Here is a 12,180-nt window from a genome sequence, read left to right on the forward strand (position 1 = left end):
ATCTGCTGTAATATCTGTAAATATCTGATAAATATCTTGTAAATATCTGAAATTTGTTTAGAAACAAGCAGCCACTTAAAAGCAAAGAGAGAAATTAACGTTGTAATTATGCTTCTAACAGGTGCTGTAAACTGCCCTTCAGAATGGTTCACTTCTTTTCACTGTTTATTTAAAGGATCATATTCTAGCTAAGTTCCTGAAGTAGCCAAAAACGTCCCCGTGCTTCTAAATGACTGCAAATTTCTAAATGTAGACTACATACCTATCTTCCATGAAATTGTTGGGGTGGGGGTTTTTTTCCATCCTGATTGTATTAGGGAATAAGAGGGTTTGCTCAAATAGCTTCAGAAGGGGAAGATGTAAGTTCTTCAGCGAGTCCTACAAATCAATACCCATCTTAGAGAATATATTAAATAGCCTAATGTAATAATTTTCAAGAAAGAAGTCTTAAAGTTGGCATCATTCAGTGTAGTTTGTGCATGTTTATCTCCTGCTTCTGCGCAAGCAAACTTTAATCATACTTAGGATCCCACTGATTTTAAGCAGAATATTTATGTTACCCAACTATAACCCACAAAAAATTATGTATCTCAGTTCCTTCACTGGAAGCAGAGTAAATGCAGAGAGAAATCTGGCCTTCTAACTCAGGCACTGCCCTTGGGATTGCCTTTGGGATGTACCTTCCTTCTTACCATGACTACAACAGAGGCTAGATGAGTGCACAGATAAGACTCCTAACTTCTAAGCAGGTAAAGAAAGAGCATAAAACTCAGCACAGCCATGTCTCGGTATCAGGAACTTTGTTAAGGGAATGTCTGCGGCCCCTTGGGAGGTGATCAGATGAGACTTGAGGGCAGACAGAAGGGAAAAAAATAGCTCTCCAGTGCTTAAAGCTGCATGCTGTGCTCTACCTGCTGCTTTGCTTGTGGCAGACAGGGTAAAGCACCTTAAACCTGGGGCCTGTCCTCTGCCTTTTCTCAAAATGTTGTTCCCTGTGAGCTCTGCTATTGCCCACCTCAGTATGTTGCTAGGAGTTATTTCTTAGAATAATGTTACATGTAAGAATATGCAGCATCTCTGTTCTTTCTGATAGACTTGTAAGTCTGTGCCCTGGTTTCAGGTGGGATAAAGTCACTTTTCTTCCTAGTAGCTGGTACTGTGCTGTGTTTTGGATTTAGTGTGAGAACAATGTTGATAACGCACTGATGTTTTAGCTGTTGCTATGTGGCATTTATCCTAAGTTAAGGATTTTTCATTTTCCCATCTCTGCCAGCAAGCAGGCGCACAAGAAGCTGGGAGGGAGCATGGCCAGGACAGCTGACCTGAACTAGCCAAAGGGATATTCCATACCATAGAACGTCACGCTCAGTATATAAACTGGGGGGAGTTGGCTGGGAGGGACAGATCGTTGCTCGGGAACTGACTGAGCATTGGTCAGCAGGTGGTGAGCGGTTGCCTTGTGTATCACTTGTCATTTTTGGGTTATACTTCACCCTCTTTTTGTTACCTTCCTTTTCATTATTATTTATTATTATTAATATTTTTATTATTATTATTATATTTTCTTTTTTATCTCAATTATTAAACTCTTCTTATCTCAACCCACAAGTTTTACTGGGTTTTGGTTTGCCTCCCCATCCCACCAGGGAGGGACGGGAGGAGTAAGCGAGTGGCTGAGTGGTGCTAGTTTCTGGCTGGGGTTAAACCACAACAGTCTGTGAAATGCTTTTCTGCTCTCAGTTCCTAGCACTTTTTAATTTGTATCCCTCAGTTAGCTTGTGTTTTCCTTCAACAAGCATCTCGATCCTTATGGATCTTCTACTTCACTGTGCCTTTGCTACTGTCACTTTGCTATTTACCTGGTCTTAGCGACTGGCCTCTATTTATGGTGTCTGACTGCCAGTGTATTTGTAAATGTGTGTATTAACAGCAGTGATGAAATGCACTCCTCAGATTAGCATGGATTCAACAGACCCAAAATACAGGGAGAAGAGAATAATCCACACTAGGTATAAAAGTAGTCCCTGCCTGATAACATCAAGGCTATGCCACTGAGAAAAAAAAAAAAAGATATGCAAATAAGAAGCGTATACTAAATGTTTGACCATGTACCAGTCTGAATGAGAAACAACTATGGGAGCATTTCTGTTCCATTATCAGGAAAGAATTAGGAAAAGATGTTAGCAACCACATTCTCTGTTTCTTATTATCACCCGCCTCATTTGAATCTTATCAAAATCTCAGCTTTGGACAGAACTATCACTGTGATAAAATATGGGGTATCTAGCTCGTGTCCCAAGAGACAGGCAACAAACACTGTCCCTTAAGCTGGAAATAAAATCTGTTTTTCTGTTTCTGGCAAATATGTTGGGAACAAGCTGACCTCTCTTATTCTTAGATTTCTGTGACCTCTGGAGATAAATGTGGTTACAATAAGCCTGCATTTTGCTCCTTACGGGCATTGCCAGAGATTAAGGTATCTTAAAAATAATGATAACAAGCCAGAAACAACTCTCCCACCGAACACCCAGAAAACATTCTTTGAATATTTTGAGCAGCATTTTCTACAATGTTGTGAACTCTCTGACACTGCTTCCAAATAAACATTGCTGTAACGCCATTCTGACGCATAGTATTAGTTGTAATGATTTTTTTTTCAGAGCAAAACGCCATTTGTGTAGCTGAAGGCAAATTAAAAGCAAACCCTGCTAAGTTATGTGACATTTTTATTGGTTTTGCCCTTTTAATATTTATAAGCTGGTATCATAATGGAGTACATGAAAGCACACTGAAATGACAAAAGCAGCAGATACAGAGTCATTAAAGGGACTTTTCCGTTAAGACAGGTCTGCTCCACTATTCAGAAAATTTATAAATTGTCTTTGAATGAATTGATTTTCTTAATGCCCTGGGATTCAACTCATCGACTCCCAGTGATCAGTGGTGGATTCTAATGTTTTCCCCTGAACAATTCTTACATAGTCCTGCGTTGCTGAAGCACTACTTCCTTGTGACTCAGTCATGTTTTCTTCAATTTCTTGTTAAAGACCAGCTGTGAAAGGAAATTAAATGGATCAGTTTATTTAGACTGATTTGCAGTTCCACCTACATACACATTTTGATTTTTTGTCTAGGTCTTGCCCGGTCCTCTCCATCCATCTTCACTTCCCCAACATTTCTCTCCTTTCAGTGTGCATTTTTCTTTTCTCCCTCAGAACTTTTCTGTGCCCTATTCTTAAACCTCACTGGCTACTTCATATCCTTGTCCTTTTTCAGCAGAGTTAGACTTGTTTGCTATTTTGAAACACAGTAGTCTTTGCAGCACCGGTCGTTTGCTGTTCTTAGCATACCTGCTGAATCAAATATTTTAAGAATGAAGAGTTGAAGAGGTGAGGGAAAAGATGGTCTTTTTTTAAAAAGAAACTACCTGTAGAATATAGTGGCTAGAAAAGGCCCGGGTTATTGCACTTTGAAGTCCCATGTGCCATAGAATAATTAAAAGGGGAGGTGGGGAGGAGGCCCAGCTTCCTTGTCTGTAGCTCTGACAACATCTCTCTTCACCATAAATCATTTGCTAGTGTTCTGTGGAACGTAGATTCAGGCATCATAAGCAGTGTGATTTCCAGCAGAGCCAGGTGAAATTTCCACAGGGTCTGATGTCCTGCAACACTTACATAGTTTGTGAAGCTCAGAGTACATCATTAAATGGAAAACCCACCACAGTCGGTGACCCTTCCAGGTGAACCTGGGCTCCGTTTCAAGACTGGGATTGATTTAGAGCGCGAGGCAAAATCCACAACAAACTCAGTGGTTTTCCTTGGCTTTGATGTTCAAGCAGATTAAATTCAAGGGAACTGACTCTGGCCCTCGTACACAGATTTGAGCAACACGCAGGAGTCCACGTTGTACAGAAAAGGGAAGGGCACAGTGCAGGCACAGCATAGGACCGAACAGGGATCCTGTGTAAGACAGGGCAGAGAGCTCAACTGCTGGGCATGCACCACTGAACAAAAGAAATAGTCCAAGGTCTAACACAGCCCAGACAGTGCTTCCGTAAATTAATACAGCCCCCAAATTAAAATTGTTTTCTCCTCCTCTCCCTCCTCCCTCTCTCCATTGCGGGTTGTACGGTGTGTCCTTCATCTCCAGAAGGTGCAGCACAGAATTATATCCAGCATTTCAGACTGAATTTCTTGTGGGGGGTGGGGGGGGGGGGGGGAGGGGGGAAGGGGTGGGATGAAGCGGGGGGGTGGATTGTAAATGTATAATTTAACATGCAAAACCATATGGATAGAACCTGAAGGTAATTTTGGTAAGCGCACCTGCAAACTGAAGCTGACAGATTTTATATATGAACATTCTCCATTATCCCCTGATGGAGGCTTTTCCACAGTCTAATGAATCTTACTGTCAGGAAGGGTTTTGTGGTATTCAAAACAGATTTTCCCTTTCTTAATTTCATCCCATTACTCCCAGTCAAACACTGTGAACAGCACTAAATTATCCCTTTCAGTCCTAAGGGCACAATTTGTGCATGGTTATCATGTCCAACTGTGGCTGTTGCTCACCAAAGTGGAGCAATACATGTGCTCTTCTTTAATCTTTTCTGGTGAGTCAGTCTCCTCAGCCCCTGGATCGTTTTGCTGAACTGCCTTCAATTTATTGCTATCTTTTCTTTTTTTTTTTTTTTCTTTTTTTTTTTTGTTTTGGTTTGGTTTGGTTTGGTGTTTTGTTGGTTTTTTGGGGTTTTTTTTTTTCCTTTTTTTCCTTCTGAAATTCCCACAGCTGAATGGCGGAGTGCAGCATTCCAGGTGTGGCTTTACCTGAGCTCTTCAGAGAAGGGCTAATACGCCCCCCCCAGCACAATCGTGCCTTTTGTTTGTACATCCACAACTCATACTGCCCTGCTGCCTTATTTCAGACTTGTGCTAACTTGCTGGCCACTGTTAAGCTCCAGGCTATTTTCATTGCACTTTCTTTCAAGCTCTGTCCTTTCAAAGATCCTTCAATTGTTTTATTTTTAATTATTTTCCATTTCCCCAGATTATTCTCATTGTGTTTCCTGTCTGTATTTCTTATTGCGTTCTGTGTTTCCTGCTATTTGCAAAACTTTCCAATTTAGGAGCATCTGTGACTTTTATTAGCCTGTTGTTTGCTTCCAAATGATTGATGATAATACTAAAAGCATCAGTCTTTACACCAAACCACTAAGGCTCTGTTTTATCCTGTCTAAGGCTAGACAGTTAATTTAGGAAGTGCCTTTCCCATGGCTCCCTCTGTCGTTAATGCAAAGACAGGAACCACCAAAGTGTGAGTCAGATTTTACGTTCCCTGAATTATTCCCTAAATTAATCAAAGTTTAGGTGAGATGAATGCAGGCTTGTCCTCTTTAGTCTGAAAATGCCTATACTATCTCTATGCTTTAATTTCAACACTTCATTCCCTGTACTCTGAGATCAATTTAACATTAACAAAAAAAAAGGGACATTTGTAAATCCTGGAAAATCTGGAAATTTCCAACATTAGAACAACATGCTGATTTTGGTTACAACTGTGAAAACCAGACTAAGCTTGTTAAATTCAGTGGAGATAGTCCAGCTCTAATTCTGGAGTTGTATTTCATAATAAGGGTTGCAGTAGGAACATCTGGAGGATTTGATTCTTTAGGTTTTGTGATTGGAAAATCATGTTAATCAAAGCAATTGGCGCAGGAGTGGAACTGGGTGATAACTGAGCTGTCTCCATTGACAGGTTCAAAGACTACAGAGAACCACCTTGGTCCCAAAATCAGTATGAGTTTTCTAAACAGTACTGGGCTGTGTTATCCGCTCGCTTGGCTTTCGTTATTCTATTTCAGGTAAGTCTGTTGAATTGCTGCAATTTCAGTCACAGAAATATCATAATAGATGGATTGAAATGCACGGGCCAAAGCAGCTCATGGCCAATGGAGCTTTTCTGTTTGCAAATACTCAGCTCGAGGTGCTTGCACTGAGCCTGCTGAGGTGCAGTGGGCTGCAGCACAGGTCCTCCCTTCGGAGCACTGCGGCTTCCTCAGCAGCTTTTTCCTCTCCCTTTGTGGAAGGGAAGCCCCACAGCTTGCATTAGCCCCTAGCATTAGCAGGGACCCCCAAAATACCCCAGGCTCTTGAACATTTCATTTAAGTGGACTCTGTCAGCTTTTATACTCTCAGGGCCATCACTTGTAAAAAGCACTTCAATGCTGTGTAGGCTTGTTAAATGATGCTCTTTACCCAAAGCAAGAAATAAGCAGAAGTAATAAATCTTCCTAGGTCTTTTGCTACTTTCTACAAGTAAATGGAGTAAATTCTCCCCAGTGGGGAGATTTTATTGGCAAGGGATTTGCTATCATGGCTTCCCCTTCCGAATGGCAGAAGGCTTCTGCTCTCCTCTGTGATCTGGGATCCCTCCACCGTCAAATTGGGCCCACCTCTTATATTGAAATCTGCCTGTCTTTTCTCCTCACCTGCCAAATATTCCGAAGTGTGACTGCGAGTCTTGCCTGGTTTATATTGCCCTCTTCTGCTTCTTTGCTCTGTCTTCAGTAATTTTCCACCACTGGCTGCAAAACATTTGAAACCGACTGGTTATGCTGGGCTTCAAAAAGCCTGCCTGTTGTTCTGCCAGAGTACATTCCCTGGTTAATTAGCTCCATTGTCTCAGATGGGGATGGAAGGTTCATGCTAGTAGCCTTGTCAGCAAATGTTCTCACACATTTTGAGGCATTACACAACACAGCAGTTTTCAAAGCATTATCATGATAATATAAACCCCAAAGCATAATTTATGTATAAATTTCACAAACAAGCAAACCTTTTTGCCCAGTCTGCGTCCTGCCTCTGTGTTAGGACGATCACCTGTAATGGATGACCTTGACGCTTGAGGTGCAGGGTTGTGGCTTGCCTGCTGCCACAGTGTAAAAAATCCTGTTTGTCAGCAGACAGAAGGATTTGAGGACAAAATGACGATTAAAGTTGTCTGCTCAGGCCACGTTGGAAAGACATGGGTATGATTGTGTTGGAGGATGCTTTCACTGATATTGCTCTTATAGTAATGGATTCTGAACTCAGTCTCAATGATGTTGAGAACTGAGCACCTTTGGACGCCTGTAAAGAATAAGGCTGGTTTAGCTACTTAGGCCATGAATCATTTGATGAAACCAAGTCCTTTCCCATTTCAAACCTAACTGAAGCACGTGTTTAATTCACCCTGAGGGGGGGAAGTTGTGCAGAAACGTGAGCTGTTTCTTGAACTAAGCGCTTAGTCAACTGCTTAATGCTACATGCTGTCAGCAAAATGGGTTTGATACCTGCCTCATAGCTATAGCAATGGTTTGGTTTTGCTTTAGCATGCGTATTTTGGATTTTTCATACTTGCTTCACATCTGTTGCCATGTTTGCAGAACTTGGTGATGTTCCTCAGTGTTCTGGTTGACTGGATGATTCCTGACATCCCCAAGGACATCAGTGAGCAGATCAAAAAGGAGAAGAGCATGCTCGTTGACTTCTTTCTGAAGGAGGAGCATGAAAAACTGAAGCTGATTGAAAGCTTTATCACACGTGACAAGCAAAAACACAAAAGTGGGACCAAAGGCGAAAGGATCCGGGCTGCCAGCTTCTGTCAGTTTAACCGAAGTCAGAAAGGCAGCTTTGCCTCCTTTAGCTCACAGCACACAGAAGTGTGACTCCTTAGGGAAGGGTAACATACCATGCTTAACTCTGCAATACCTGCTTACTGTGTGACATGATTCTGGACCTGGAGCAAGGGAGGGCGAGATGGTCAAGGAAGAGACAGGGAGCAAAAACGAGGCTTCTTTTCTTCCTTAGGAACTCCATCTGCAAGGGTCTCTTACATTTTATACGCTCTATCTGGGCTGCAGCATTTTCAGACTTTCTCAGTGCAAGATGAGGGCTCTATTGTAGCTGTAGCTGGTCCTTGTGGTGTGCATGTGAGTTGGGTGGGCGCGCAGGAATTCTCCTCGCTCGTGCAGCCTCCGCGGTAGGACTGCAACCGTCCCTCTTCTGCATACAGTGGGGCATGGGGGATAGAAAGGACATTCCTGCTCTAGTATCTCTCTTTTGGCAGATCTGACCGACCGTGGCGGAGTGCGCGCAACGCGTGGTCTCACGGCTTGTAGCGGCCAGTGGATGGTTTATAAACTTGGAGTCTCTAGGAGTCATTGTGCCTTCCTGACGTACACTGCCACTCGGTGCTGTCTCTGTAGAGCATGCAGGGCTGTTAAGGGCACAGAGCTGTGGGAACAGAAGGAATGAAAAATCACTGAGCACTTTCATCTACAGATATATTGTGTTTTGCTTAGCAGGAGCTTGAATGCATGTGCTAATGAGCAGAGAGGCCACAACATGTGCATCAGAATGAAGTAAAGCTGCTAGAACCAGGGAAGCTCATTGTTATTCATTGTCCTGAACAAAAAAAAAAAAAAACCCAAAACACAACACCCTGCATGTTTGAGTCTCCTCTCACTTAGACTGGGAATTCAGCCAGTATCAAGAGGAATCACGCCTCTAAATCAACACCAGTGCGAAGCTGACGGGTGAGAATGGAATCAAGCTCTGTAAATCACGTGGCATTTGCATGTACCTTGAGTGTAAAGTAACAAAAGTTGCTGCTGTTGTGCATTTACTGTAAAATAAAATAATTTGCAGAACCGCATTTCATTGGAAGATAAACATACTCACTAACCAAGCTTTAATCTACAAGCATTTAATGAATAACTTTATTCTGTTATGAATACAAATAAAACTTTCTTAAAAAATCTGTTACTGTAGATTCTGTCTCTAACCTGACTTGAAATTCAGAGTCTGGATAAAAGATTTTCTTCTTGTTCTGTCTTCTCAACAACGCTTTCAAAACCATCAAAAACACAAACCAAAAGATGTGCTTCAGTTTCAGAGATTGCATACAATAAGATTGCTCTTTAACATTAAAATGGTATTTTATAAATTTCTGAAGCCTAAGAATTTCATTGTTCTCTTAGAGGGAAGGATTTTTTTCTATGACAACCTTTGGTAATTTAATGAGAGATGTGAAAATAATTGGAGGTTTTTTTTTCATTCAGTTCCTAAAGTAAAGCAAATGAAAATGGGATAACTGTTTCAGGGTGGGCTGAAATTAAATTTCATTTTAGAGTTTCATTTTAAAAATTTTATTTAGGGTTATTTACCCCTTCTATATAGCAGATCAAATTTGAAATGATAACGTCAACGTGAATAAAATTGCAAATGTTTTACTTTGTTGAAAAAAAGTCTGACATCTCCTAATGTTTTCCTCTTTTTTCCCCGTCAAAACTAATTTGCTGAATTTTAAATGAATTCAGAGAGAATTCTTCCCCTTTCTGAACTGTTTTTTTTTAATTAGTAACAATTTGCTAGGGTTATTATCCAGATCTCAGTTTGACTATATACGCTCGAGACTACAAATACAGCTTGTAAATGTGGAAAAAAAGTGTAGTATTACAATGTTTCACCCCTTTTTATATATAAATTATCTAAACCAAGCTATTTGAAGAGCTACTGACACAATGTACAGTGAATAAACTATTGACTGTGTATATATTTGGTGTTTCTAATTGATTGAAATAGATAGGAAAATTATAGGAAAATAGTCGTCTTCTTAAATACAGTTTAAGCTTTTTCTTAGTATAAATACCTCACAGTCACCTGTGGTTGTGTGAACTGCATCCTTGTCAAGCCCCAAAGTCAGGTTATTGCATCTTGGGGAGGCTCAGATGATGGGATTTGTTTGACCAAACCCTAGCTATTAAATTTTGGTAGGTTCCCTCTGGAGTCACCTGAGGGAGAAAGGTACCACCAGCCAACTACTCATCCCAGCTCGAAACTGCTGTCCAAGATGGGCAGATGAATCACCTCGGAGGATGCTGCACTGCAGTAGGAGTCCTGTTATCTGTCTTTCAGATTGTCTGCTTGGGCTTTAGGTTGCAGAAGAGCAGCATCTAGTCTGAGTCAGAGTGCTTAAGATGTTTAGACCACTGAAAGAATTAGCGACTGCTAGATTCCCAACTGATCATGTTTGTTTTGTTTTGTTTTGTTTTAATTTTGCTAAGTGCTGGAATGAATATCTTTTTTAGGAATTTGTCTCCCTGCTGGAAATCTGTGACAGGGCTGAGACATAAACCTTGGTTTCCCCCCTCTAAGATTAACATTTAAATGAGGGCACTGTATGTCCTCAAAAACAAATTGTCTCATTTTACTTTCAAAAGACCAAAAAGCCCCGATGGGGATTCTGTGGTCTAGTATATTAAGGCAGTCAATGACATCTATTACCTCGTTTACACTAGAGGGTATTCTGGTGATGGATTTGGGCGTTTGGAACTGTCTGTGTTTGTTGTTTGCAACTCTAGTTGATTGAAATGCAATCTATTTTCTTCACTCCAAAATGCCTCTGATGGGGAGAAATGTTATGTTTCTAAACAGTAGAAATAGCAGTCTTGCCAGACCTTTAGGTTATCAAAATGCTCCTGTTCTTTTTCCAGGTACGTGGGAGTGCATGAAAAAATAGGTTTAGAAAGAGGCTTTCAGGTTGCATGACATCCTCTTTTCCAGTAGCTTGTTTGATGAAGGGTATTCAAAGTCAAGGATCTTCTTAAATAGAACCATTTTTGTACACCCTCCCTCTACCCAGGAAATACCCTCTTGTCTTTTTAAAAACTGTGAGTCACTCAAAAACAGTCAGAAAAATGCTATCCCAAAGTTGAATGCATTAGGCTGTTGTTACACAGAATTTCCATAACAAGCAACTGAAATGCTTGCTATGGTCCAAAAATGATAATGTGTTTCTAAATTTCCTAGCAAAAGGAACTAGAGAAGCCAGCAGATGTACACTGATGCTCTGAAAGTTCTCCTGAGGTTTATATATTTCACCCAAACAAGGCTGGGAAAGCGGCATAACAGCAATCACGGCTGACGTCCAGATGGGATCTACCATGATATCACAAACAGGACAGACAGCTCAATTATCTTTATCTGTGCTATGGTTTCTATTTTTCTCTTAAACTTGAGAGTTTCATTCACTGAAAATTCCTACACATTTGGTACTTGACTCAGGTGCAGTCCCTGAGGACTGCGCCCTTTGTTACATTTCTATGGCAACCTCTGGATTCTCCTGACACTGCTTCCCATCAGCTCCTGTAATTGTAGATCACTGATCGGGCATTCATTCATTCATTCCCAGTTTCTAACTTATCTGTTTTGAACAAAGCAAGACTTTATCTGATCCCTTTTTATCAGCATGATACTCGTAAGTCTACCCACAAAGCAACCCCTTAACCATAACTTGTGTCTCAGAAGCAGAGAATGACCGTTTCAAGAAGCCTGGATGGAAAACCCTCTCTAGGGAAGAAGAGAACAGAGGTGCAAGCAGAAACACAAAGGTAATAAAACCGGTGAGCTATTGTCACTTCTTGCTTTAGCAATGAAAACCAGCTAAAATCTCTGCAAAAGAAAGGAAAAAAGTAAGCAGAGAAGAAATTGCATAGATGTTTCTGCACATTTAGTTCAGAATTCCATAGCTCTTTGGACTGTTCCAACTATAAAGTGAACCCCCCAATTAAAACAAACAAGCAAACAAATGAAAGCCCCCATGCCTTTGTGTGAGTAGCTAATAACACGCTGAGTACTACACCTAGTCACAAACCACCAAATCCACACTCTAGGCTTCATGTGGAGTCACATTAAAAGGAATGTACATAATTGCACATCTAACCAGAACAGTGTGAATAAGACGTAACAAAAGGGAGGAATGAGACTTGTATAAAGCCTTAACACTGATATAATGGGATGTGACCGTGTAATAATCAGACAACGTAAGGTGTGTCCACCTCTCTGTGGCTAGCAGAAGGTCCTGGTGGGTGAAAGACTTTGCTGCTCCATTTACTACAACTTCTGCTATGGACTTTTGGTGCAGAGTACTTTCAAACAGCTTTCAGAAGTTATTCGGGAGAAGTAATTCACCCAGATTGAAGGGTGGTCCCTGCTCCTGAGTCATGTGATGTTTAAATGCCATCAGTTACAGAATCCATCCGCTCCATGCATCCAGATGACCCCTCTCACAGTGGTTTTCTCCAGTTTTAAAGAGGGCTTTCAGGAACTGTGTGAAGCTGGAGGAATGTCAGCCCTTTCTGTC

The 12,180-nt window shown here is 41.1% G+C and overlaps 1 protein-coding gene across 1 annotated transcript in view; it reads left to right on the forward strand.

Annotated features, from left to right (window-relative positions):
• The window catches only part of ANO2 (anoctamin 2), a 199,877-nt gene extending 191,146 nt beyond the window's left edge, over positions 1-8,731 (forward strand). Inside the window, exons 24-25 of the mRNA XM_049821656.1 lie at positions 5,752-5,857; positions 7,421-8,731. Coding sequence (XP_049677613.1) covers positions 5,752-5,857; positions 7,421-7,702 — 388 coding nt within the window. The 3' untranslated portion in view covers positions 7,703-8,731. The remainder of the gene's footprint in view (positions 1-5,751; positions 5,858-7,420) is intronic.
• Positions 8,732-12,180: the final 3,449 nt, after the last annotated feature.

The sequence above is a fragment of the Accipiter gentilis genome, chromosome 18 (assembly GCF_929443795.1).
Source record: "Accipiter gentilis chromosome 18, bAccGen1.1, whole genome shotgun sequence".
Classification (NCBI taxonomy): Eukaryota; Metazoa; Chordata; class Aves; order Accipitriformes; family Accipitridae; genus Astur; species Astur gentilis.